General features: G+C 53.3%; 10 protein-coding genes across 10 annotated transcripts; 6 read left to right on the top strand and 4 right to left on the bottom strand.

The window, feature by feature from the left end:
* Positions 1 to 55: 55 nt before the first annotated feature.
* KRP23_6492 (1-phosphatidylinositol 3-phosphate 5-kinase fab1) lies at positions 56 to 3825 on the bottom strand (the record flags this gene model as incomplete). The annotated part of the gene is made up of 7 exons (XM_067891689.1): positions 56 to 223; positions 299 to 415; positions 496 to 816; positions 899 to 2097; positions 2185 to 2621; positions 2709 to 3058; positions 3220 to 3825. 7 exons carry the CDS (start codon positions 3823 to 3825, stop codon positions 56 to 58), a joined length of 3198 nt encoding a protein of 1065 aa, XP_067746021.1.
* Positions 3826 to 4223: 398 nt separating this feature from the next.
* KRP23_6491 (uncharacterized protein) lies at positions 4224 to 5461 on the top strand (the record flags this gene model as incomplete). The annotated part of the gene is made up of 5 exons (XM_067891688.1): positions 4224 to 4327; positions 4388 to 4574; positions 4630 to 5045; positions 5129 to 5297; positions 5363 to 5461. The coding sequence occupies 5 exons, from the start codon at positions 4224 to 4226 to the stop codon at positions 5459 to 5461; spliced, it is 975 nt and encodes a 324-aa protein (XP_067746020.1).
* A 257-nt stretch (positions 5462 to 5718) lies between these two features.
* Positions 5719 to 8133, top strand: KRP23_6490 (Bardet-Biedl syndrome 1 protein-like protein; the record flags this gene model as incomplete). Its single annotated transcript, XM_067891686.1, has 10 exons — positions 5719 to 5932; positions 5996 to 6061; positions 6142 to 6337; positions 6414 to 6587; positions 6657 to 7267; positions 7341 to 7501; positions 7562 to 7654; positions 7726 to 7830; positions 7892 to 7983; positions 8076 to 8133. The coding sequence occupies 10 exons, from the start codon at positions 5719 to 5721 to the stop codon at positions 8131 to 8133; spliced, it is 1770 nt and encodes a 589-aa protein (XP_067746019.1).
* A 479-nt stretch (positions 8134 to 8612) lies between these two features.
* On the top strand, positions 8613 to 9566 carry KRP23_6489 (uncharacterized protein; the record flags this gene model as incomplete). The annotated part of the gene is made up of 1 exon (XM_067891685.1): positions 8613 to 9566. The coding sequence occupies one exon, from the start codon at positions 8613 to 8615 to the stop codon at positions 9564 to 9566; it is 954 nt and encodes a 317-aa protein (XP_067746018.1).
* Positions 9567 to 10443: 877 nt separating this feature from the next.
* KRP23_6488 (putative inactive purple acid phosphatase 29) lies at positions 10444 to 12885 on the top strand (the record flags this gene model as incomplete). Its single annotated transcript, XM_067891684.1, has 1 exon — positions 10444 to 12885. One exon carries the CDS (start codon positions 10444 to 10446, stop codon positions 12883 to 12885), a length of 2442 nt encoding a protein of 813 aa, XP_067746017.1.
* Positions 12886 to 13219: 334 nt separating this feature from the next.
* KRP23_6487 (putative beta-glucosidase btgE) lies at positions 13220 to 14437 on the top strand (the record flags this gene model as incomplete). The annotated part of the gene is made up of 1 exon (XM_067891683.1): positions 13220 to 14437. The coding sequence occupies one exon, from the start codon at positions 13220 to 13222 to the stop codon at positions 14435 to 14437; it is 1218 nt and encodes a 405-aa protein (XP_067746016.1).
* Positions 14438 to 14600: 163 nt separating this feature from the next.
* KRP23_6486 (Transcription initiation factor TFIID subunit 6) lies at positions 14601 to 16232 on the bottom strand (the record flags this gene model as incomplete). Its single annotated transcript, XM_067891682.1, has 5 exons — positions 14601 to 14777; positions 14866 to 15014; positions 15096 to 15327; positions 15398 to 15937; positions 16020 to 16232. The coding sequence occupies 5 exons, from the start codon at positions 16230 to 16232 to the stop codon at positions 14601 to 14603; spliced, it is 1311 nt and encodes a 436-aa protein (XP_067746015.1).
* A 155-nt stretch (positions 16233 to 16387) lies between these two features.
* KRP23_6485 (Centriolin) lies at positions 16388 to 21520 on the bottom strand (the record flags this gene model as incomplete). Its single annotated transcript, XM_067891681.1, has 1 exon — positions 16388 to 21520. One exon carries the CDS (start codon positions 21518 to 21520, stop codon positions 16388 to 16390), a length of 5133 nt encoding a protein of 1710 aa, XP_067746014.1.
* Positions 21521 to 21994: 474 nt separating this feature from the next.
* Positions 21995 to 23343, top strand: KRP23_6484 (uncharacterized protein; the record flags this gene model as incomplete). Its single annotated transcript, XM_067891680.1, has 3 exons — positions 21995 to 22678; positions 22746 to 22901; positions 22972 to 23343. 3 exons carry the CDS (start codon positions 21995 to 21997, stop codon positions 23341 to 23343), a joined length of 1212 nt encoding a protein of 403 aa, XP_067746013.1.
* Positions 23344 to 23459: 116 nt separating this feature from the next.
* On the bottom strand, positions 23460 to 24546 carry KRP23_6483 (Protein lap1; the record flags this gene model as incomplete). Its single annotated transcript, XM_067891679.1, has 2 exons — positions 23460 to 24017; positions 24079 to 24546. 2 exons carry the CDS (start codon positions 24544 to 24546, stop codon positions 23460 to 23462), a joined length of 1026 nt encoding a protein of 341 aa, XP_067746012.1.
* Positions 24547 to 24749: the final 203 nt, after the last annotated feature.

The raw sequence follows: 24749 nt of genomic DNA, 5'->3' as shown, positions 1-24749 counted from the left end.
GGTGCAGCTGCATGTGGACATTGAAGGACACTAGCGACTGCTGCCTGCCATCCGGTTAGAAGTAGAGATACTCTTTCCGCTTGCGTTTGGAGAAGATGATGGCGCCGAACATGAGCGAGTCGTAGTGCGGGAAGTCGTTCGAGTTGGGCAGATGGCCGATCTCGCCGAACGTCGTCATCCCCATCAAGGACGCCCCACCTGACCAGTCCTTATACGCACCAACCTACACGCATGGACAAAGAGTACAAGGTAAGAAATGGATCAGCATCCAATGAAACTTGATCAATTGGCAGTTTACCATCTCGGCCATGCTTTTGTGACCCAACAGAGCCTGCACGCCGGCTGACAGGAACATCAGACAACCGATCGTCTCGTGGATGTAGAACTTGTTGCTTTCCACGGCTTGGGCTCCCATCTGAATAACCAACAAAAATACACAAGACGTAAGATGCACAGGTCTACCGATGAAAAGCCGAGGAATATCGTGGTACGAACCTTGTTGATGGCAGTCTTCAAGGACTGCGCGGACGTCTCCATCAGCACGACATTAGTGCCGGACGCGACCGAGCTCGTCGTACTTAGCGAACCATCCTCGTTGATACCAGTGATCACTGCCGTCATGTTGATGAGCTTCGACCAGTCACTTGACTGCATTGAGCACAGCGAGGAGGAAGAGTTTGCATCAATGCTGCGGTCCACTTCCATTTGGTTTGAAACAAAATCAATGGTTGTGCCCAGTGGGTGCAGACTCCCGAGCCGAGGAAATCCAATTGAAGAGAGCTCAGTCTGGCTCTTGTCTGATGCAACATCAAGCCACTACAAGAGCGACAAAATGAATATCACAACAAGCTAGTTAGTTGCCGGTAACACAAGATCGTATCAGGCTGTGAGATATTACCTCTTGATAGACCTCCGCAGCTGGCTTGCAATCAATCTCGTAGATAGTCTTGTTTGACGCCTTCGTGACCGTGCCCATGCAGTATTCACTATTTACACCCACGGGACTGTAGCCGCTGAACCAGCTCACATACGTTTCCACGCTCGGGAAGCACAACGCAAATGCGATGCCCATCTCTGTCCAGTCACCTCGTCCGTCACGGACACTCTTCGTGTAATCAGAGCTGCTGCTACTGCTAATTTGAATCCAAGAAACAGAGACTTCACCTTCACCGTGCCTAGTGGCATCCGAAGAGCATCCACCGATGATCGGACAGTGAATCGCTTCCCTGATACCGTCAATCGCATGTTCCACAAAAAGCGGGCAAGCGTAAGTTGCAATGAATGCCGGCTTCTCACCGGCATCAACATCACCTGCCACTCGGGCGAACGCAGTTTTCGCTGCAGCGTACGTCTTCTCATGGGCATCGCTCTGTGAATACTCTGCATGGACGACAGAGTAAATCCCATGGGGGTCATTCACACCCCACAGCGTGACTAGACCTTCGTCGTTATGCCGGTTCACAGAAACCCACGCATTCTCGTCACACATGCCACGCGCGATCGTGCCACCGATGTAGGGGACCCCAGGTGCTAACTGGCGCAGCAGGTTAACGATGACTTCTGCACTAAAGCCTGTAGAAAATCCGACGACCACGAAGTGGACATCCCCCCCGAGTTTCGTCATCAGTTCCTGAAAAGCTCCAGTCATGGCGAGCACTTCCGTCTTGTTTGTCGCCCAAGCAGAAGCCGCATGGACGTAGCTGCTAGTGTTTTGCACCGGTAGCCTCTCCATTGAACTGGATCGACGTCCCGCTTCTTCCTGGTTATCATGAGTTGGTGGTTGCACGGACTGTCGCGCTGGGTCTTGCGGTGGACCACGGCGGCCAGCACTGGTGGGACGTCCTCTACCTGGACTTTTGGCAGCTGCCGGTTTAACCACATTCAGTTGGTTATCTCGGCTGTGGCCGGTGGCGCGCTCAATACTCACTTCAGAGTGCGATCGGCGTACCCGGCGCATATGCTTCGAGCCTCGAGCTGCCTGTTCTCCGTAACTGTGGCGCTGCGGCAATTGCATATTGCTCTGCCGCTGCTTTCCTCCTGAGATTTTCCGCGAAGTCCGCAGGTTCGAATCGCGGCGCTCCCGGTCGTCAATGGTATCTGGAAGTTCACGATATTGGTGAGGGCGGCTGTTTCCATCCTCCTTCTCCTCCTCTTCGTTGTCCAGACTGATGCGACGGTACTTACGTGGCATTCGCTCCTCCTTGGAGCTAGGAACTCGTTCCGGCACATTGCCCGGAGTCTCCAGCGCCCCCGACAGGTCTTGCGAGTGCGAAGGACTTGGGAGGCGGAGCTGCTGGGCAGCACTGGGCTCTGCACCTGCAGCGATCTGCTGCTGCTCTGTGCTTCGTTGGATCCAGTCCTTAAAATCCTCTTGGTTATTCAGCTCCCTCCCACTCTTTGATCGATGGTGGGATACCACGCACTTGCTGCACACGCGGATACTCGGCTGGTGCCGCGACAGCACCTGCTTACCTGTGTCATTGTGCGTGAAGCTAATCGACGGCACGCGGATGGTGCTGCTGCAGGACCAACAGATCACTTCGCCGCACGTGCGGCAGTGGTGGCGGCGGCGGAAGATTGGCGAAAAGCGCCGATTGCAAAGCACGCAGAAGCGGCGTTCTCTGTTTCAATGGAAGGCGAAGGTGTGCTCATTAAGTAAACCGAGTGTGTGCGATGGAACAATGCCAACAGCAAGTAGTGCAACGTACTTGTCTTTCACCCAAGCGGACGTCTTCACAACCGATATTTCCTGCAGCTCTGGCGGGTCCTCGAGCAAGTCTCGGAGCCCGCGAGCGAGCTGCGTGACCATCTCCACCGCTGGGTTGCTGCGGAACAGACTGACCATAGGTGGCGGCCGCTGGAACGCGATGGAGATCGTGACGAAGTCATCCTTGTAGTCCGGTGAGGACGTGCGCTCGAATTTGCAGATGAGTGCGTCAAACTGAGAGCGCTCCAGGTTGTTGCCCTGGATATGCGGCATGCCGCCCACCTCCGCCAGAGATTCTTGAAAGAGGTAGCATGCTACGATGTCCCCGCCCGAGGTCTCGATGCCGATGTACTATACATGTATCACCATATCCACACACAGGTCAGTTCAATCACCGCTCGTCATGTTGCCAGCACTGCAAGTAACGGCTGGAAAATAGAAGAAGTGCAGCGAGCGCAGCACGTCACATCGTGTCGTCCGTTGCTGCAAAGCTGCACGTGCAACGTCCGTACCTCCAGCACGTAGAAGTCCGAGGATTTGCTAGCCAGGGAACCCGACTTGATGGCCCACCACTTGATGGCCGCCTGCTTGTACATCTCGCGTCCGTCGCGCGGCGGGTTGGCGCTCGGGTAGACGCCCGTGCCGTTGAGGTCCTCGAGCACCTCTGCGTCCAGGAACATGTCGCCCAGCACCTTGCGCATGAAGAGCTTGAACTTGTCGGACGTCTTGAGGTCGTAGATGGTCTTGAGCACGTTCGGGAACGCGGCGTTCGCGAACACGACGGCCTTGGCGGAGACCGACTCGGACCAGTCAGGGCTGGGCTTGTACACGCCAATGTCGTTCTTGCAGTCGTGCACCTTCCACAGCGCGTTGCTCGAGTCGCTCAGCAGACTGAGGCACGACCGCGCGCGGTTCTCGGCGTACTTGTGGAGGCGGATCTTGCGCTCGTACGAGAGCGACGGGCCCTGCGGCGGCGGTAAAAACTCGTCGCCCTGCGAGTTCGAATTGTCTGCAGAGTCGCTCCAGTCCGCGGCGTTGGCGGCCGCGTTGGCGTCGCCCTCAGGGGCAGCAGGTGCAGCTGGAGCTGGTGCTGGAGGCGGCACCGCACCGGGATTCATCTGCCTGCGCTGGGACCTGTTGCTGTCTGCTCAAGGGGAGAAGAGCGAGCGTGAGTTGCGGCCTGGAGAATGCAGGAGGGAGGCAGCGAGCGCTTGACACTTTCTGCCCAATGGAGGGCGCCGCGCGACGCCGGCGCAAATCGCCTTTTCTTCTGCTCATATTCCATGAACGTTTCCACGGACGACGGGTTTATATCGTGGTATTTCAGCCAATCCGCGGCGTTTATTATTTTCATCCAATACCAGGTCGTTGCTAGACTCGACTAGCGCAAGATGTGTTTATGCCCAATCGCGTCGTCGACAGGGGCGTGACCCTCAAGAAGCTCATGTGACTGGCGACGTTGTGCCAAGGTCAAGATGCAAGTTGCAGTCACATTTAGCAGCTTACTTCCGTGAGCATGGGCGGGGCTGAGCAGACGCCGGGACTCGCGGACCTCATGACCGATGACCTCGTGCACTACGTGGCGGGTTTCCTGACGCCCTCCGACCTGATCTCCGCCATGTGCGTCACGCTCCTCCCTTGTCCCATTGGGACCCACTGACGCTCTGAACGTTTCTGCAGCCAAGTGAACTCGTGGTGGGGCGTCGTGTGCTCAAACGACGTCATCTGGAGACGCCTGTGCGTTGCGCGCTGGTTGCTTCCGCGCCCCGAGCGCCTGCGACGCAGCACCGGCACAAGCAGCTTCTACGAGCTGTTCCTGTACTTGGATCGCGCACGCTACCTGCCGCGCGGCAAGTACACGACCAAGGTACAGAGGCCGCTGTCTATTGGCCATTATTATACAGTTCTGACGCTTGTAGTAGCACCAGATCGTGTGGGGCCGCGGACGAGACGAAGGCGCCGACGTATGGATGACGGTGGCGCACAGCTCCAACTGCCAGGTGCTCTCCACGGCCGACATAGCGTACATCCAACTGCGGGTCGTAGTGCAAAACCTGCGCGCGCAGCCTCTCACTGTGGACCTGCAGGAACTGGAAGTTCGCATGAAAGGAGGCAGCCGAGGAACGATCTTTGGGGTCGGACCGGCTGCGAACCAGCCGATTGTCGAAGCTGCTGGTCGGGCGAAGCAGCTCGCGCCGGTGGTACTGGCAGTGAACGGCGTCGACGTGCACCCGACGCTCACCAGTCAGCTGCTCGAACTGCAGATGTTCGACTTCGCTGTGCTGGCGGTCAACGTCGTGTGCACTGGATGCGAGTTTGAGCCAGACTTCCTCGAGTCGTACGTGTGGATACGGCTTGTATATTTGTTTGGTGGTGAAGGTTTAACTCACGTGGTGCTGCAATTTGCTGTTTGTCTTGCAGGTGTAGCGCGCTGTGGGTGCCGATTCGCCGGATTGGGCGGTGTACCTCGTTGAGCACCTGCCGCTGCGGGCTGATTCCCGACAGCTACCACCGCGGCATCATCCGCGTGCCTGTGGTTGACGAGTCTGTGATCTGGAGGCACTACGATCTTGTGTCGAATCGGTTTATGGTGCGTTTGACAGCTACTCGTTTGCATTGCTGCCCAAGTTGACCCTGTTTGTGAATTGTGCACAGGTGCTGGATACACGGTCAGTCGAAGACGTTGATCAATTTAGTAACTTATTGGGCTCGCCTGTCGACCATTTCTCCAAGCGGAAGCGCAGCATTTCGTGAGCGCCAGCTCAGAGAATGGGCGAGAGAGTTGAGGAAGTACATTGCCAAAGTATTGCCATCATATTTGTTAATCAACCGAGGTTATTACTACCAGACCAGCCCTTCTGATCTGTCGCATTGCTGTCGGCAATGACACCTTGACAAGTATTTTATTTGCATTCAACTTGGGCAAACCTTCGAGGCGCCTCTTCGCGGTACTTGAAAGGATCCGCTACGGCCCATTCAAGACTGGTCGGCTTCGAAGCCAGCCTTTTACGATGTCCACGACCGAAGATACTGAGAAGGACGTGCCGTCCGTAGTCGATGCGTCGGCGAAGAAAGTATCCAAGAGCCCGTGGCTGTCAGCATACCACAATTCAGTGGCTGGCATCAAGGCTGGATCGAGCTGCATGCAGCTGGTTGATGTCTACGGAGATGGTGATGCCAAGCTCGTAGTTGCAGATGGAGATCAGAGACTCAAGATGTATAAAGGTAGGATATGCTGTAGTCCTCGCTGCTGGTCGACCATCTCACGTTACTCGATATCTTTGACAGGCTCGTCACTTCACGGTGAGCAAGCGGTTCTTGGGGTGCCATCAGCTCTGAGCTACTTCTACTCGGGTACGGAATCATAAGAAACAACTGCGGGCTCTGTTGAGCACTTCAATAACCTCGTTGATCTGCTTCATTTGTGCATACAGATAACAATCGACCCCGGATCCCAGCGATAGCTGTTGCCTCAGGTCCATTCATCTTCATCTATCGCAACTTTCGCCCGCACTACAAATTCACAGTACCGGCAATTGAGATCGATGCTCAGGAAACAAAGCTTTGGGAGGCGTTAGCGAAGTGTACTATCGAGGTTCCTGATGCACTTGCTCAGCTCTCAACCATGCGGTAAGCAACCTACTTGTGTTGAAATAGAACTGTTATGTGTCTGGAGTGCTGATGAGCTTGCTTCAAACGATTGCAGTGGTCTAGGCATTCGCTTGTCAGAACGATCGCGGGGTCTGCTGGCAATTGACAATATTGAAGAGCAGGCGGAATACGTATCTCGCTTCATGGATGACCCACTGGTCGAGCGCTCATGCGTAACATGCATGACTTCAATCAACAAGAACATGGACGACAAGGACGCAGTGAGCTGGTACGGTTGGATTACAATGAATCAACACCAGCTCGAACATCACTGATCTCTTGTTTGTATGTGCTTTAGCCTTGTCGTGGCGACTGAGGGCTGCATGGTGTACGTACTGGACCCGCAGGGGACGTCCCTTGTGCAGCAAATTAAAGTGCCAGGCGTACCTGTCGAGATCGTGGCCGTCGGGCTGCTTGACGTCGAATGCCGACTTGTTATCACAACACGCAACGGCTCCGTATACATGATCAAGAACGGAGAACTGCTGAAGTCGGTGATTGAGCTGGAATCCGCAGCGTGTGGCCTCGTGCAATTGGAGAAAAGCATCGTGATTGCATCTGTGAGCCGTAAGCTCACGTCGTATCACCTCAAGGGAAAGAAAAACTGGAGTTTGACCATGAGCGACGATATCGTAGCCCTGGAAGCTTTCAGCCTCCGGCGTACAAAAGATACTCGCGGTGTTCTCGTTGCGCTACGCAACGGTGATGTGACGCTGTACAATGAGAAGGTCAAAGTGTGCACCCTCAGCACGGAGACTCTGCTTACAGGCATGCGATTCGGGCAATATGGACGGGAGGAAGCATCACTCGTACTTGTTCAAAAGAGTGGCGCGCTATCGCTGAAGATCCTGAAGCGCACGGCTAGTCTGGATGCGATCTCGGAGGCGGCAGGACCCCCGCCTGAACAAGGTCGGTTCTACTCGTCCTGGAAAGCTGTCGTGCTTGAGCTAACTCGTTTTCTCGACTGTCAATCTTACGTCAGACATTCCACTGAATATCCCTAAGAAGACGACTCTGTACGTCGAACAAACCCAGCGTGAGCGAGACCATGCTACTGAAATGCATCGCCACTTCCAGCGCGACTTGTGCAAGCTGCGTTTGACCACAGCTCGCGCTTACGTCAAAATCATCAAAGACGGACAGGTACTGTACTCGAGAATACGGTCTGTGTTATTGTAGTGCTGATGCTTTTCACGATGGTAGGGGCCGGTGTCGTACTCAACGGGCGCAGCAATCCGATTGAACGCGCAAGTACAGGGAATTGGTCCGTTTTTCCGAATCAAGCTCAACGTTCAGGTACGTGACTTCGACGTGTAAAGAGACCTAGAAGTTTTCCTAACGACTCGTGCCGACTGATTTTCGTTCAGAATGCTGGCTCGAAAGCCGTGACCGATATCACGGTTGCCTTCCACTACGACCATGAGTTGTACCGCGTCGAGCAGAGTCTGCTTCTGATCCCGCTCGTGATTCCTGTAAGTTGATCTTTGGCCCCTTTTTGCTGTTCGAAGCTAATGCCCTTTCCTTTGCATCCAGAACGTGCAATACCAGTACGCTGTAGACGTGGAGAGTATCTCGGAGCTCGGCGCTGCCGACAATGTGTCCATCTTCGTGTGCGGCAAGGAGAGGTACGATACGAGCGCATCCAATGTATCCAATCGATGATCAAAGCAGAGGCTAACGAGGGCGTGTTGTGATGATTTTCTATGCCAAACTATAGTTGCGTCCCGCTCGTGTCAGCGGTGGTGAGCATGCCGCTGAGTGAACCCGAGTTGTAGCTTGCGGTCGGAGGCTTTGCACAGCATTTGGTTCCAGAGGATGAATATCGACGTAGGATACCAAAATGAGGTCTGCCTTGTTCATCCAGCCCTACCGATAGAACGCTGGTTGCCAACACCAACACGGGCAACATTGTCCTTTGCGACTTGGCTTAATTCACTTTTAGTGCAACTTTAAATAGTAAAGTTCCTTTCTTCATACGAACGCGCACATTTCAAGTTGCCACTCGAGATCGCCATGGTCAAGCCCAAGGTGCAATTGCTGACTGGGAGCAGTAGGAGCTGCGCGCAAAGAACCCCGAGCAACCCATGTATCATCTGGCCATCTGCGCCACCACAACATTCGGGAAGGACGTCGGCAGAACGACAGCTACCGACCTTCTCCATCCTAGCAACGTCGGCAGCGGTCTCGGCAAAATACCCTGCTGAGCCAGTTGCTGGCCCAAGCAGACGATAAAGGCGTGGATATAGAGGACCTGATGATGCAGGGCGGGAAGTTCTCCATATTACAGCCTGAAAAGCTGGTTGCCGCAGCTAACAAGATTCTCAAAGACTACGCGGGAGAAGCCACGGTGAGGGTGGCGTGGACGCCCAAATTCAAGCATCGATTCGGACCGCGCCCAGTTGACATTCGTGCAGGGAAGCGCGCTTCCGATAGACTTGCAGCTCTACTGCGTCAGCGAAGGGAGGAGGGAGAAAAGAAGGTCGGCGAAGAAAAGGTTGCTGATCCAAGACACCTTTATCAGCTCGCCGGAGAGGAGGAACGAGACGAAAACGAAGACCAAGACGAAGGGAAGCCCGACGAGGTTGCTTTTAGTGAAGACAGTGACACGAACAATGAAAAACAGTATGATGCCGAAGAAGAATCAAGTGATGCCGCTTTATACTTGCAACTCTTGGACAATTTGTATTTGAAGGCGAAGGCGATACAGAATATGGTCATGGAGAGAAGCAACACGATGACAGAAGAGTACAAGGAACTGCATTACGCGAACCAAAAGGAAATCGGACAGTTGAAGAAACAGTGTGTGAAGGATCTCGCTACCATTGCAGAGATGCAGGAACAGCTCAAGGTCGTACACGACCAGTTCAACTTCCTGACGCAGGAAATGAAAACCCTGGACAGTCCCGGAAACAATGTTCCAAGTCATCCATCCGACAACCCTTCAGACGTCAAGCGTAAGCGTACATCGCCCGAAAATGCAGTGAACAACTCTCAGCCCATCTCACCTTCGGGTCCCGAGTCCAGGAAGATGGTCAAGAAGGTCAAGAAGGTCAAGAAGTCCAAGAACGGCAAGAAGGACACGTCGATATGGTCAACTTTATCGAAGGCCAGCCAAAGTTCTCCCACCAACTTCGACTCGGATTTGGTGGCTGGGCTCGCTAAGAACAAGCCACCGTGCAAGCAGAAGCTGAGGAAGGGCGAGTTTTGATCGTAGTGCTTTACCGTTTTGACCGTACTTGATCGCAGTGTTTTAATTAACGTTTAATATATTTTACTTTTCTCGTTCAAGCTACCTTTTCTTCGGTGAGTTGGAGGAGTTCCGACGTCGCCGGTAGCTGCGACAAGACTGGGCTGGACAACACCGACGACTCTCCATACTCCATCAACACCCAGCCAGCCCAGACAGGCTGGGTTAATTCCGAGGGCGATTGAAATATATACCTCCGGCAGCACCTCGTCTGTAGCGAGTCGCTGCTAGCAACGGCGCAGTTTAATCTGGCTTTTCGGACGCCTACAGAGCTTCCGCTGGACGACGAGACGGTCTTGAAGAGGACACGGCTCGCAGATGGGCGGAGCTTGCATCCTGTCCAGGACGATCAAGTGTGCGCTTCCAATAAAGGTGGTCTCGTGTCCTCGCACCAAGTATGCCATTTCTGAGGTACGTAATCATTTGTGCTGCATAATCCCAAGATGGCTAATTTTAGTCATAAACCTCTATGATTGAATATAATTTAAAAAAAGAATCCAATACAAAAAACTACATTTAGCACCTTTGAGAACCGATGTCTCACGGTACAAGTGATGATGCGGTCTCAGCAATTCCTGCGGCGGCTTCCCCATGCCCGCAACATATCTCAAGTTACCGAGTCCCGCCTCCATCATCGACACTCCGTCAGGCCTGCCGTCGTTGTCTGCAACTTCCATCCGTCGTTCACAAATTGTTGAGTCACAGTTCGCCTCACCATCACCTCCTTCCTCAACTGCTCAGTCCAAACACCCGAAGCAGATCAGAAAGACAACGGAGGACTCGACCGCGGATCTGCAGCACTCGTAACTCTCACCCGACTGCCTCTCTGCGCGGCGTCATGTCTTCCACTCCCTACGAGGCAGTTCCGTCCAAGGGCTTTCGCGCCATTAGCAACCGCCACAAAGCGTTCATCGCGGGGGCCGTCGTGCTTGTGGTGGCTGCAGTCATCACCCTGTCCGTCGTGCTAACCCAGTCGGACGATGATAACAATACTTCTGATGACAGCACTGCAGTGACGACGAGCAATTCACTGATGTTGCCTCAAGTGGCGGTCGCGAACCTCACCATGGTGAGTGCCACGACCGACGATGATTCCAAGGACAGGTGCGTCGAGCTCGAGTGGATTCCTACGGGTGTCGACTGGGTGGCGTCGTCTGGAAGCAGCATTTGGTATTTGTGCATGCAGCAGAGTGTGGAAGCTACAGAGAGCGAAGGAGACGTTGGTGCGGTCGACCTGGACGAGGTGTCGGTGATGCAGCGAGTTGTGGTCGTGTCGGATGCGACCAGTTGTCCATCAAACATGCAGGCGATTGTAAACCCGGCCTCGAGCGTGTTCGTGTGCGTGGAGTTCGTATCAGCGACGGAGGCTTTCGACACCCAGCAATATGTGGTGGATCTCATGACAACTACCGAGTCCTTCTACAACCACGACACACCTGGGTGGATCACTTGGCCCGTAGACCTCAAGTTCGACTCGGACGCTTCCAGCGTCTTCCTGAGTGCTCGTTACCCCGTCCGCCCTATTGTCGCGCTTGAAGTGTTGACGAATGTGGACACCAATTCAATCTATTCCGCGTGTCAAGAGCTGGGGCCACAAGGAGAATGGGAGACGCCGGGTTTTGTGTTGAAATCCTCCGAAGGTGCAAGCAGCAACAGCGACACGAGCGATGTGATCGTCTGTGTACAGCGTCCGCTAGCCAACGCAACGGGTGCACTTACTGTTTTGACCGACCTCAACGTGGTGTTGCCCACCGAGACATGTCCGGGGGTTGCTGAGACTGCTACCAGTACGGAAATCACTAGCGACCTGATTAAGCTGTGCGCCGAGTGGGGAAGTGTCGAGTTTGATAACAGCAGCCTGAACTCCACGATCTCAGCGTCCAACCAGGCAACATCCCCGTTTGTAGCAGAGCTGTCATTATACGAAACAGCTGACAGCGAGGCAGCAGACTTCAACGCTTCTGCTACGATTCCTGGCGCTTGGGATATCATCGGCAATGAGTCCACGGGTACGGTTCACACCTTCTTCCTGGCAAGGAAGTTTGAGCCTTTTGTCCTGAACTCGACAACAGTCAGCACGGGTAGCGGTGAAAGCAACGACGACGAGGTGTCTTCATCAGTGGAGGCTGTTGCGTCGAGCTCTACGGAGGAATTATCTTTCAAGGTGTTGCAAATTGCGGATATGCACCTTACAGGAAACCCGGACTACCCTTGCTCGTCAGGACCGTCGAGCACCATTCGAGCGAGTATTTTGGCGGCAGCCTCGATTATCGCAGAGCAGCTAAGAGAAGAAAGTAATTCTTCGAGCTCGGCAAGTGCTGGCGAAGAAAACGACCCCAAGTACAACGAGTGCCGTGAGGCGCTTACGGTTGCGTTCCTCGATGAGCTGCTTGACATCGAGCAGCCAGACTTCGTTGTTTTCTCGGGTGATAACGTCCAGCCAGATCTGGATACCACGATCCATGCCTTCGCTATGAGTATCTTCACTGCGCGTGTTGAAAGCCGAGGAATCCCATGGGCTGCAGTGTTCGGCAACCACGATATCGAAGGTGGTTTGACACGGGACGAAATGCTGGAGTTAATGACTCAAGGGAAGCAGTACTCGCACGTGAAGTACGGGCCTCGTGATATCGGGGGCGTTGGAAACTACGAAGTCAACGTCGTAGCACCAACCGACGGTCCGTGGGGTCTGCAGGGTGTGACAGTGTTTAGGATGTACTTCCTGGATTCGCATGCAAGTATTGATACAGCAACGTACCCTTTGGTCAACAATCCTACCACGTATGACTGGATCAAGGAGTCTCAAGTCGAGTTCTACCGGGAGCTGGTGCAGTCTCATGCTGAAGAAGGATCCAGCAACAGCTCGTCTCAGAATGCCACAGACGGCAGCGTACCTGCCGTTATGTACTATCATATCCCTGTCCCAGAGTATGCACTGACATCGCCGTTGAACCGGATGGGCGACAAGAATGAAAAGACTGCAAGTTCTGCGGTGAACAGTGGTCTGTTCTCGGCTCTCGTGGAAGTGGGCGATGTGAAGGCCACTTTTGTCGGTCACGATCACATTAATGAGTACTGCTACTTGCGTCAAGGCGTTCAGCTCTGCTATGGCGGCGGAATTGGACTAGGCAGAGCTTATGGACTCAGCGACTTCGAGCGACGGGCTCGGGTGCTCGAGTGGACTTTCAACACCAATCAGACCCGCACATTGCGCAGCTGGAAGCGGCACTTCGCAGACCCCACACAAATCCAGTCGCTCGAACTTCTCTACTCGGAATAGGAAAACTACGAACTTCTAATACATCCTAAAATATGCATATTATGCAACCGCGACCAGCATATTTGCCTCCACGCCTTCCCTAGGCAGTTAGTTGGCTAACAAGCGCGAGTCCGGGGATCGACCCAGGATAGGAGCTTGATACAACGCAGACATTTTGTAGACCAAAATCCAGTCGATCGAGTTTCCCTACTCGGAATAGGAAAGCAACTTCTATGAAACTTCTACTTCATCGCATATAACTGCTCGCTCCGTTCGACACAAACCAAGACTTTGGCTAGCAGTTTGTGCTGCGCATTCTCCAAACTTCCCGCATCTTGGAAGGTAACAGCTAAGTATGCAGCTTTGGGGTCATCGCTTTACGCTCGCTGGAGTTTCGGCCATAGTGAGTCTGCTGTCGCGAACTGCCGCCTTGAACCTCGAGGGCTTCACGGGTCATGAACTGAGCCCTTTCATCAACACGACACTTCCGCCGGACCGTGTTGAATCATCGTCTCCAATTGTGCAGGGTGCATGCTACTCACCTTTCCATAACTCGGAGTATCCGCTGAACGGAGGAAGCGCCGCGGGCCTCGATTCAGCCATGGACACCGATTTCAGCATCATGAAGAATTCCATCACGGTTGCACGCACCTACTACTCCAACTTTTACGGTTATCCGGTGACGCCTCATGCTGCAAAGTACGGCATCTCCCTGTACCTTGGCGTCTTCATGACCGACGAGAGCTGGTACGAAGGCCAAGTGACCGCTGCCATCGCTGCCGTGAAGGACTACCCAGACACAATCAAAGCAATCCTGGTGGGCAATGAAAACATCTATCCCGCAGGTCCGTACTCACCCGCAGAAGTGTTGCGCCGCATTACAGCCCTACGTTCGCGGATCCTCAGCGAGACCGGACGCACAGTGAACATCGGAACGGTGCAGCGGCACAACGAGTGGATGGCCAGCAGCATCCGCACCGACATGTTGGCTCTTGCTAATGGTTGCGATATCCTGGGTGTGAACATCTACCCGTTCTTCGATGCTTCGTTCACTGCTAGTGACCCACTTGCAATGCTCAACGGTGCTTGGAACAACATGTTGACTGTCTACCCGTCAGACAAGGTTCGGCTGACGGAGATTGGCTTCCCGACTGCTGGATCTCCAGCTTCTTTCGCACCGTACAACATCCCTAGTGTCGCTAACTCGGTTGCGTTTTACAAGGCATTCTTGAACTGGAGTCCTGCTAGCGGTGGACAAGAAGTTTTCTGGTTCATGTTCTTCGACCGCAGACCCGATGACACCACCATGGAGCTCGAGCTCGAGAAATACTTCGGGTTTTACACGTGGAACCGAGTGGCCAAGGCATCTGGTTTCCCGACATTGGTGGGTTCAACAACTTTGGCCTCGACCGCGGCCCCAACGACGGCACCTACCAGTGCCCCAACGACGGCACCTACCAGTGCCCCAACGACGGCACCAACGAGAGCTCCGACGACAGCACCAACACCGACAACGGCATCGGCTGGCACCTCGACACAAGTCTGCCGTGTTCACAAGGTCTTCACGAAATAAGCACCAGCACCTTGTGTCCCAGGTTGTTTTCCGTTCACTCTGTCAGCTTCTACACACAAAATCATAATGATCAACCAAATACATTCCTTTCCTTCCTCCTAGCATTCGTAAAATGTGCCAAAACTGATCCATTTTTGCTTACTACTCATTGATGCGCCGAGATTTAGAGACACATGTCGAGCATACTTGTCGGCTGCTCTGGCCGAATGTAGGGCAAAAGGCTCTCGCCAAAGGCATCATACAACAGGGTCACGATATCACCCAGCGCAGACGACGGCATGGATTGCGACGCGCTGCGGTCCAAAGACTTGGCCATTGAAAAATAGGTTCCTGAAGCATGCTGTGTATTTCAAACCATCATCCAATAAATAGCAGTAGGTTAGAAACTTCATAATGGAGAATAACGCGGACTCGCGAGGTTCACTTACCACGAGGATGCCAAGACAATTTTGCGCCTCTAGCCTCTCGACAAGGTTGGGGTTTGACGACGATAGCGCTGGCTCCAGTCGCCGGTAGTACTTCTCTAGGTTTGGGAAGAGCAAGCTCTCCATCACCAAAGAGCCCAGAAACAGCATGCCTGGAAAAAGAACCATAGCCATAAAGGTCAATGATTACTGTAGATAGGCAACAACAAGTACGGCAGCGGGCTCAATCTTACCGTGGAGGGCGCCATATTGAGTCGAGAACGGGCACACGGGGTCTGTGATCGCCTTGTGGTACGTCTTGGAGACACGCGCCTGGATATTGGCATACTTCTCTCCGTAGCGCTCGCAAATCTGCGCCACCAACTTGGCCGCGTACTTGCGCAGCGCCCAGTGGTCGTCCGCAGGGTTCTCACAGAGCTGCGTTCCCAACACGCACGTCAGGATCGCCGGGATCAATTGATGCAGCTGAACCACATATCCCAACGATAATTAGACAATCCAAATAATGCAATACTCCCTGCGTCAAGCTACGTACGTATAGCTCGACGTGCAAGGTCTGGTTTACAAGCAAGCATCTGCACGCTTTCATGAGCGAGAACAGTAGCGACAGGTCGTGGTTGCTGTGCTTCACCTCTTCGTAGATGAAGCGCGAGAAATACGGCAGCAGCTGGTGGATACCCGGGTCTTGAGCCAGACTGGTAAACGCTGCACGTTGCAGTTCAAAGTCGTCGCTCTTGACCGCCTCCGTCACCTTGGTGTAGTAGAGCTGCATCTCCTCCGTCAGCACGTGCTTGACACGAGGCTTCCTGTCCACATTGCTGACGAAGGCCTCGTCCTTGATGGACGTGTGGCACGTTGAGTCGTCCTCCACCGACGCGTTCTCCGGGATAAGAGGCTGCACTCCGTCCACCGCCAGCCAGTGCACATTAAGCACCGGCTGGAGTGGGATTTGGCCCAATGGGGCGTTCAGCAGCTCACCAAGCTCCAGTTCCTCCTCCTCCGCGTAGAAGAGCGACTCATGGTCCTCACACTGCTTGTACTTGACGGTGCCAGGTGCCGAGAAGCCATACAGACTCTGATTTGGTCATAGAGTAATAGGATTAGCGAATAGAATTCTTCTGTTTCTCAATTTGAACATGTGTGGGTGCACAATTCACCTCTAAATTGCGCGCTTGGAGGGCCTCGTTCACGTGCGAAGGGTCCAATTGGGGCCGCCGCGAGTGCCGCTGGAATTTGAGCGCATCCTGCACCACCTCCCGCACGCGCAGCTCCATTTCGGGCAGCAAATCGCGCACGCAGTCGTCGCTGATGTCGTCCAGGCCGAGGCTCTGAGCCACGACCTGGAGCGTCTCGGGCCGCAGCAGACTCATTGCTCTCCCATACAAAATTCAAGAATGACACAAAAGTAGGGGAGGCCATGGTAGGAGTACCGTTTAAGACGAAACGTTGTGCCGACAGGGCTATCTTTGTGTCATATACGTATTGAAAAGTGTAGCCATCTGAGAGGCAATGGGAGTGAGCTTAGCTAACTGCTGGGGGTGCCATCCATCCTACCGAAGATTCGCTTGAGCCGTTCGCATGCTTGGTTGTCCAGACCAATGTAGCGCTCTGGGAAGCCGGAGCTTGGCGGCCGTCGAGTCAAGCTGGGTCGCTTGAAGATGCTCAGGTCTGCATTTCGGTTCATGTCGGAGCCACGTGATACGATGCGGCCACTTTTCACGCCACCAAGCTCGTTGTTGCATCCTTCCATCAAGTCTGCGCTCTTGAATGCTGGGTGGTACGGACTGTACTCGTCAAAACATTCGGGGGTCTCTGTATTTCTCCTTCGCAAGGAACTGTGTGGTTGCAGAGCGGCGGTGCTCCGAATTCTTTTGGACTGCGCTGTGGGTGTTCGACTGCGACCGCCCCCTGTTGAAGCCGAGGCTGGTGACTGTTTTTTCTGTTCTGTGGTACTCGCTGAAAACCCAAAGTATGGTTTCTTATCGTCGAGAGTGGTGACCGAGGGGCGATCGCTAGCTGTAGTGGCCTTCGTCTCCCAGAGCGACTTCCGTCGCTCAGACGACAATTGAATGGAGGGCCCTTGTGTTGTTCTGTTGACACGATCCTCCATATTTGATAGAAAATTGGTGCGCTGTAGTGGTGGTGCATCCTGCTTGTCTGCTTTTACGACGTTGTAAGGAGGCAGCGACGTTGCTAGTTCATCCAGAGGAAAATGAGCCTCTACGTCCGATTGGCGCAACTGGTCATACACCGTTGATTCATCTCTTTGACTTGCTGTGAATGTCGGTTCGGTTCCATTCTGCTCCGGTTGCTCAGTCATGAGAGCTTGATCCCCTCGCTTCTCGCATTCATCAACAGAATCGATGAACGGTGGCAAGTCGCTGTGGTCCTGAAGATATCGCGTCACGAGTTCGTCAATAACGTGCTTATATCTCTCGATACTCGAGAAATATAGCTGAAGTTGGAGCCTGACAGCACCGCCGCAAAGCTTGGAGACCACGCTGCCCGGGGGTGGACCCGAGCCGGTCGATACAGGTGAGACATTGAGTCCGAGAGAGAACCATTCCACAATACGCTTCTGGTGCAGCAACGTTTGTAGTGGGATACGAGTTTCACCTACAAGCTGCTCACGGCTGAGTCTGCGGTCGTTTAAAATGCGAACATGAAGGTAGCCATTCAGAGAGACAATCGGAGCGAACTCAAAGTCTTCATCCCAAACTGGATAAATGCTTTTCTTCTTTGTCCGACTACGAAAAGTCCTTCCTGTCGTCGGATAACAGTTCGCTGACAAAGGTACCACATGGGAAGGATAAACCACTTCCAAGCACACGTACGGATCCAGATTTTTCGTCCGCAAGTGAGATGTAGGTAGGTCACGGGCTGCTAGGAGCAGGATTTTCAGGGACCCCCGACTGTTCCCTTGTCGATCCATTTCAATCTTGCTAACAGAGTCATATTTGCTCTTTGCTTCCGCGGTCTCCAAACGCTCACATATTTTCAGAATTCGCTGAGCACTCGTTACTTGTGTCGCTGTCATCGCATTCGTATTCTCATCCTCGTCACTGATGCTCTTAGCAAAGGTTGAAACACGATCCTTTGCTAACACGTACTTCCTCGCATAATACGCTTCCACAGGGGAAAATTCGTCAAACTGGTCGCAGCAGACTTCATCAGTGGTAGGAGCATCCACGGGCATCTCTGTATTGTCCAGGGTCTCGTTTTCTTGCGAGCCACTGTGTTGTGTATCCTCTGGCTGAAATCCATCGGGGCCGTCGGTGTCTTTTGTCGGGTTAAGCGCATGATGCAGTCGAGTTTCCAGAGCAGAAGCAATGGCTTGGTGCAAGTCTGTTCGACCTCCATCGGCAGAACGTTCGTCTCCTGATTTACCCGCAGACATCGCGAGTTGTTGTGATAACTTCTCGTAGATGTCAGCCTTTATCTCCTCGAGCATGTCTGGGTTAAGCAGCTCCTTGAACTGAAGGTTCATCGGTAAGAGTCCTCCCTGACTGGATTGGTCTATTGACCCTTCTGCTGCTGGTAAGATTTGATCGCTAGTAAGCGGTGAAGGTTGGAAAAGGGAGGAGTCGGCACCACTTCCAGCAGCATCTGCGGTCAAGATTGCTGTGTTCATTTCATCTAGCGCCCTGAAAGCGTTTTCGCCTGTACTTTGAGAGCGCATAGCTCGCAAGAACTCAAGACTGGCTGTACGCTCACGCTGGAACAACGGGCTGAGTGCTGAAGATACATTCAGAGAGCTGATGTGCTGCAGTTCTGTCTCGACCTCTTTGAGCTCCTCGAGCAGCGATGAAATACGTCGCTCCTTAAGTAGAATTCGGTCAGTCACCTCGCGATGGCGCGTGCGAAGTTCATCCCCCATTTGGCGGCTTTTTGCCAGCGACAGAACCTGTTTGTGGCTCACTCCTCCATCCAAACTATCGTCATCCGTATCACCACCAAAACTTAAAGCACCGCCATTTGCAATACTCTCACCACGTAGTTGAGCCATGAGTTGGCTCATTTGCATGTGAACCTCCTCTTTCTCCACGATCACGAGCTGCAACTTGTGCGTAAGCGCGAAAATCTCCTTGTCGAACGGTACGTTGGACGACTCGACTGGGCTGAACTTTTCACGAAGGCTAGACTCGCCATTCACCGGATTCAGGTCGGCATGAAGGACACGCTTCGTCATGCGAACCATCGCGGTTTCGATCTCTTTCTCTTTGTCCTCCGCAAACCGCAGCTTGTTTCGCAATATCTCTAGCCGTGCACGCCCAGTTTCCTCTTCTTGTCGTTTCTTGCTTCTAGCACGCGGGGAACCTGGTGGGGAAAACGAGAAGCGTATCGCGCTTGGGTCTCCATCCAAACACGCCTGAATGTTCACACTCAAACAGTCAATCTGGTCGGCATATCGCGCGCTTTCTTGCTTGAGTACATGCAGCAAATGCTCCTCGTTACGGATTTCGGTCAAAAGCGATTGCTTGCACGATTGCAAAGCCTGGATTTGACGTGCCAGTACATCCTTATCCACGAAAGGTGCCAGTGGCGAAGCTTCCACCGACGATCGACGCGTTTTGGATTGAGGCGAAGAGCTTCTTCTAGGTGGTGAAGGTGGTGGTGTCATCAATCGCAATTCATTCTGCTTGCGATACCATTCCCGCAGTCGGGATGGCGAATTTTTCGGGGAAGGTGGAAGCGAGTGGCTGCCGGAGGAAGACATCGTGGGGAGAATACTGTAGTTTGAGCTCCTCCCTCGGTTTCCAAGGGCACTGGTTGACGAAGACCTTGCTTGCAGAGCTGGATAGTGCGTATCCTCATAGGCTGGACAGGCAGCATCGTCTTCAAATGTAGGGAAGCGTGCTGATCGACTAGCACTGAGATCGTTCATTGCAAACGGTTCGTCTTCTTCGAGACCCAAGTCGAACGATGTAGATGTTGTCCGTGCTGATCTTGGGGGGTTATCCACGTGCGGATCCAGTTCAGATAACGCTCTTCGAACTTGATTCTGACTTTGTGCTCTCTCTCGCTGTTGAGTTGCTCGGGCCAAGGCCATCATCCCCTCTTTCTCGCAGGTCTGAGGAGGGGACGAAATATCTTCATAGTTTTGCGCGACTATTCCACCTTCTTCACCTTCTTGGTCTTCATCACCTTCACTACCATCATCAATCTGCTCAATTTCCTGGTCCTTGAGAAGGTTGGTAGTAATTGCAGACGGAATCACTCTCAGCGGAGAACAGGACGCGTCAACGAATAACGTACTCTTACTGCGCTTCAAGGCGTCATTCGCACTTGGAGACATCGGCGTACACGCTGCGTCTTTCGACTTGATGGCAAGCTCTCCATCGTCCTCTGCATCTCGACTTTGACTGAGTTGTAGGTCACGGTCCGAAAAAGACCCACGCCTCTTTTCGACGCTGCGCTCGGGTGACGGCATGCGCGGAGCGGACTGTGGTCGCTGCTGAATAGAGTTCGTAGGTCGATGTCGTGCCGCTATTGCCATTGCTATCTGCTCTGCCTCACTCGGTTCGTCATTTGGAAGCGACACGGAGCTTCTGCGGTCAAGATTGAGCATAGCCACCTCTTGTTGCAACTGCAGCAATTGCTCCGTAGCACTGGACCACGCCCGCGATTTGTTTTGGAGTAGTTTTGACTTGACCTGCAGCTCGCCTTTCAGACGAATGTTCTCGGCTTCTAATGCGCTTTGTGCCTCGAGCAAGCGGTTTTGTTCATCCTCGTGTACTCGGTCTGCTTCTCGTAGACACGCCTCCTGAGAGAACATGGCGGATCCGAACCGCTTCGCCGCTCGATCACGGGCAACTCGTGAAATCTCTACGTCATCTAGACGCTCTAAGGATCTCACTTTGCAGATCACGTAGTCCTTGTAGGTAGGTAAGCGGCAAAATGGGTTAGCTGCTAGACTGCATGAAAGCAAATTTGTCAGCGGTGCCAGCGCGTCCACCTCACGCAAGGTGCCCAAGTTATTCCCCGAGAGGTTAAGCACTTCCAACCGTGTAAGCCCCGAGAAAGCCCGCGGCAAATGAACGATGAAATTTCCCGACAAATCCAAGTGTGTTAGTCCCTTCAAAGCAAACAACGGAGCAGACACGGTCTTTAGGTGATTGCGAGGCATCGCTAGAGACTGCAGCTGTGTGAATGCTTGCAAACCATCCAGGCGCTCCACTGCGTTGCCCGACAAGTCTAACTGGACGAGGTTTGTGAGCTCGGAAAGCGCTTTCAGCCTTTTGAGCGGTCGACGCGGTTTCCTGGTATTCGTACTCAGATCCAAAGCTTGTACTTCTACCGGCGCTTGTCGAAGTGAAATGCAGGCTTGACTCACGAGTTCCCTGTCGCTTGTCATTGAAATCGAGCTGGAGTTGCTGGGGAACCCATCAAAGGAGCTTCTGGAACCTATCGACTGTGAGGTTATCATCGGCGATGACCCGAGCGATGGCGGAATCGACAGTGACGGAGTCGCACCTCCATTACTGCTAGCTTGGTCGTCTTCGTATGTTTCCTCACTGCAACTACCAGAGGAAGAGGCTTCATCCTGCGTCGGTGGGATCGTGATACTGATCGGCGGCTCCGTCGCCATCTCCGTCTCGATTTCTTCTTTTACCTCTCCCTCTCGCAGCATTTCGACGTCGGAGTGGTCTCCATCCATTGCTGCCTCGCGCAAAACCCGAATCGAGAGCAGGATGCTGCTTACACAATTGAGACTTCCACCATGCACATGGCCAGCAGAGCTGAGCTAAATAAAAAGAGAGCTGTCTGCTGTAAAAATAAACAGCTTCTTGCTGTGTTTTTAGATGTCCAAGTTGAAGTGACTCGAATACAGGTAGGTGAGCAAATACCAAATACCTGCAAACAAACTTGTATCAAACTACAACAAACAGAAAGAAAAAAAATACTTTGGGCAGTTAACGGAACTGCTCGCTTGCCAACAGCCTCGCCGTCCGATTCATACAGGTCTATGCAAACATTGCAGATCAAAGCCCTCACGCCTGAGTGCTGCCATAACGGATACTCGAAACGGACGACATGGTTCTATCGAGCCGATCCAGAGGAAAGACGACGTTTCGCTGCGCCGCGACCCGTCGATCTGCATTCTCGCGCAGTAGAAAATCAGTCAAACTGGATGGAATCGCTGTACGCTCGGGACACGCCCACGGCGCAGGAGCGCAAGCTGAAGCTGGCGGAGCGCCAGGCGAGTCCAGGCGACTTGCTCAAGCAGGACGAGCGCTCGCAGCAGTCAACGGGGACACTCGAGAGTCTCATGGAGACGCCCTCCGAGTCCACCACCAACGGTCCTGCAGACGATGGCACTTCCGCCACGACGGACTCGACCGCCAACCCAACGGACGACGCCTTCGGATTCAACTTTTCATCGCTACCGAGAGAAGAGCTCGACGAGCAGTGGCGGAGCTCACAACCAGCAGCGTTACAAGATGGAAAGTCTCAGCTAGAAACACTATCAGACACTAAGAAGACGGAGGAGGAGCGTCTTGCCGAGCCAAGCAGTGAACCCTCTCCTCTCCAGTCTGTAAGCACCCACAAAGTTGAAGCGAAGACAATGGAGAGTGCTCAGGAAACGCCACAAGAGGCACCTGCTACTGTTAAACAGCAGCCGCGGCGAGCTGGCGTAGCGTCAGGCTCTCGCAAACCCAAACCGGCAATCACAATCAACACGGGCTTCGGCTCAACTGGTGTCGGTGCAAAGAGACCACCTCCAACGCCGGTGTCACCGCCAACTTTCTCGTGGAACGATATCCTACGTGTGCAAAATTTAATCGAGAGATGTCTGCAGCAGTACTTGAGCAAGGTACGAAAGGTTCTCTTCATGGTGTAGCAATATTTTCAGTGATGCTTATCTTGGTGCTGCTTTGTAGAACGATATCTTGATAATGCTCAAGGAACAGGCTAACGTGGATCCAGCCTTCGCGAACGTGGTGTGGCAAAAACTCGAGGAACAGAATCCGACATTTTTCCGCGCTTACGGTCTGCAACTACAGCTCAAGGAGCAGATCATCGCCTTCAACTACCTCGTACGGTTTAGTCTGTCGCTTGAGCATGTCCACCTTTCTCGATACTAAGCAGTTTTTCTTGTGAATTCAGGTCGGACAGCAAAAAGAGATGGCGGCGAAAGGCGGAAAGCGTCTTCTGCACTACAGCAACATCAACCGCACAACAGGAAGTCGAACATCAGCTCCGTGCTCTCTGGCCACTGCACCTACGACGACGACGCTGCCTCCGATCAGCATGGACGCGCGAACTTTCCTACGCACGCCAATTCGCTCTGCCAAGCAGCAGCGCACGCCCGCGGGAAAGCGCGCGTACAACCAGCACATGAACATGTACCAGCTAGGGAGTCCATCGGTGAGTATGGGCGCTAACTCGACGGGTATGTCAACATTGCCCCCGCCGTCACCTTTGCCGCTGCCATCGCCCATCAAGACGGACCTAGACACCCACGCATTTTTCACTTGAAACCCATTCACTTTACTTCAGGACCCTGGAAGAAACGGGCTCTCGAAATGTGAAATGGTCTGTATCTGAACGAAGCGAAGTATACTATGCAGTCTCGTGTACTATCGCGTGCTCAATTAGTCCTCATTCTCGTCGCCTTCGGTCACCTGTGCCATGGCCACTTGCTTTTCGAGCTCGAGCGTCTGTGCTGGTAGCAGGTTACCTGACAGTGTTAGGCGACGTAAATTCGGGTTTTTGTCAACAGGATTGAACGGAAGCTCCGTGATCTGGTTGTTCGCTAGTAGCAGGTGCTTCAGCTTGGGCAAGTCACCGATTCGCTTAGCAACTTTAGCTACACAGTTGTCCTCGACATTCAGAACCTCCAGCCTCGCACAGCGACCGAGTGATGCGTGCAACTTGGCCAGGCAGTTGTTCTGCAGATAGACCTTGCGCAGCGACTGAAGTTCGCCTAGATGTTTGGGCAGTTTGACCAATTGGTTGCGCTCAGCATGCAGAATTTCGAGCTGGCGCAAGTTCTTGAAGGAGCTTGGCAGCGACGTGAGTTTGTTTCCGAGAATACCGAGCTCCTTCAGGTTCTGGAGTAGCCCGAACTCTTCTGGCAGCGATTCGAGCGCGTTGTCATCTAGGTACAGCTCCTCGAGCTGAAAAAGCTGGCACAAACTGACAGGGAATGTCTACACAATTCGATGTTAGACAGATACTATAACAGAAAGCACCAGAAACCGCAAGACAAACCGTGAGCAAGTTGCGATGCAGACAAAGTCCAGCGAGTTTACCCGACAACTGGGCGATTTCGCCTGGGAATCCTTCGCTTGTCAGCTTGTTGCCTTCCAGATACAGACTTTCGAGGTTGGTCAGCTCACCAATTGCTGCAGGTAGCTTCGTGAGCTCGTTGTCGCGCACATATAGTTCTGTGAGTTGCCTCCATGCAGCTGAAGACGCTGCATCGCTACCGAAGTTTTCAGGTAACTGGGTGAGTCCATTCTTCTCCAACGCCAACGTCTTGAGATTTGGCGGGAGTGCCAGCACGAGATCCCCAGGCAATTCAGCCAGACCCTTCTCGGACAAGTCAAGTTCTTCAAGTTCCGCAAACTCCTCCGCCGTTTCCACGGGATCGTCCAACTCGATTTCGAACTTCTCCACCACAGCCAGGAACATCTCGAGGCGGGAGTTGCCATCGCCACTGGCTCCGTCATCGCTCATGACTGCTGCTTTGTGGGTGACTCGTCCTTGAGGCTAATCGCAAACTCCGTCTCGCCCACACTACAGCCAGACATATCCCAAGAACGATCATAGCGGTTCTTATCCGTTTCGAGTCACGATTGATAGGAAGGACCTCAACCAAAATTGGACCATGTACAATCTCACCTTACGCTGCGTTTCGACGTAACCTAGAAATTGTCCCT

Source organism: Phytophthora ramorum (genome assembly GCF_020800215.1).
Source record: "Phytophthora ramorum isolate Pr-102 chromosome Unknown Phyram_PR-102_s0005, whole genome shotgun sequence".
NCBI classification, from domain to species: Eukaryota; Oomycota; class Peronosporomycetes; order Peronosporales; family Peronosporaceae; genus Phytophthora; species Phytophthora ramorum.
The sequence above is the reverse complement of the archived record's forward strand: the minus strand, read 5'-3'. Positions and strand labels throughout refer to the sequence as shown.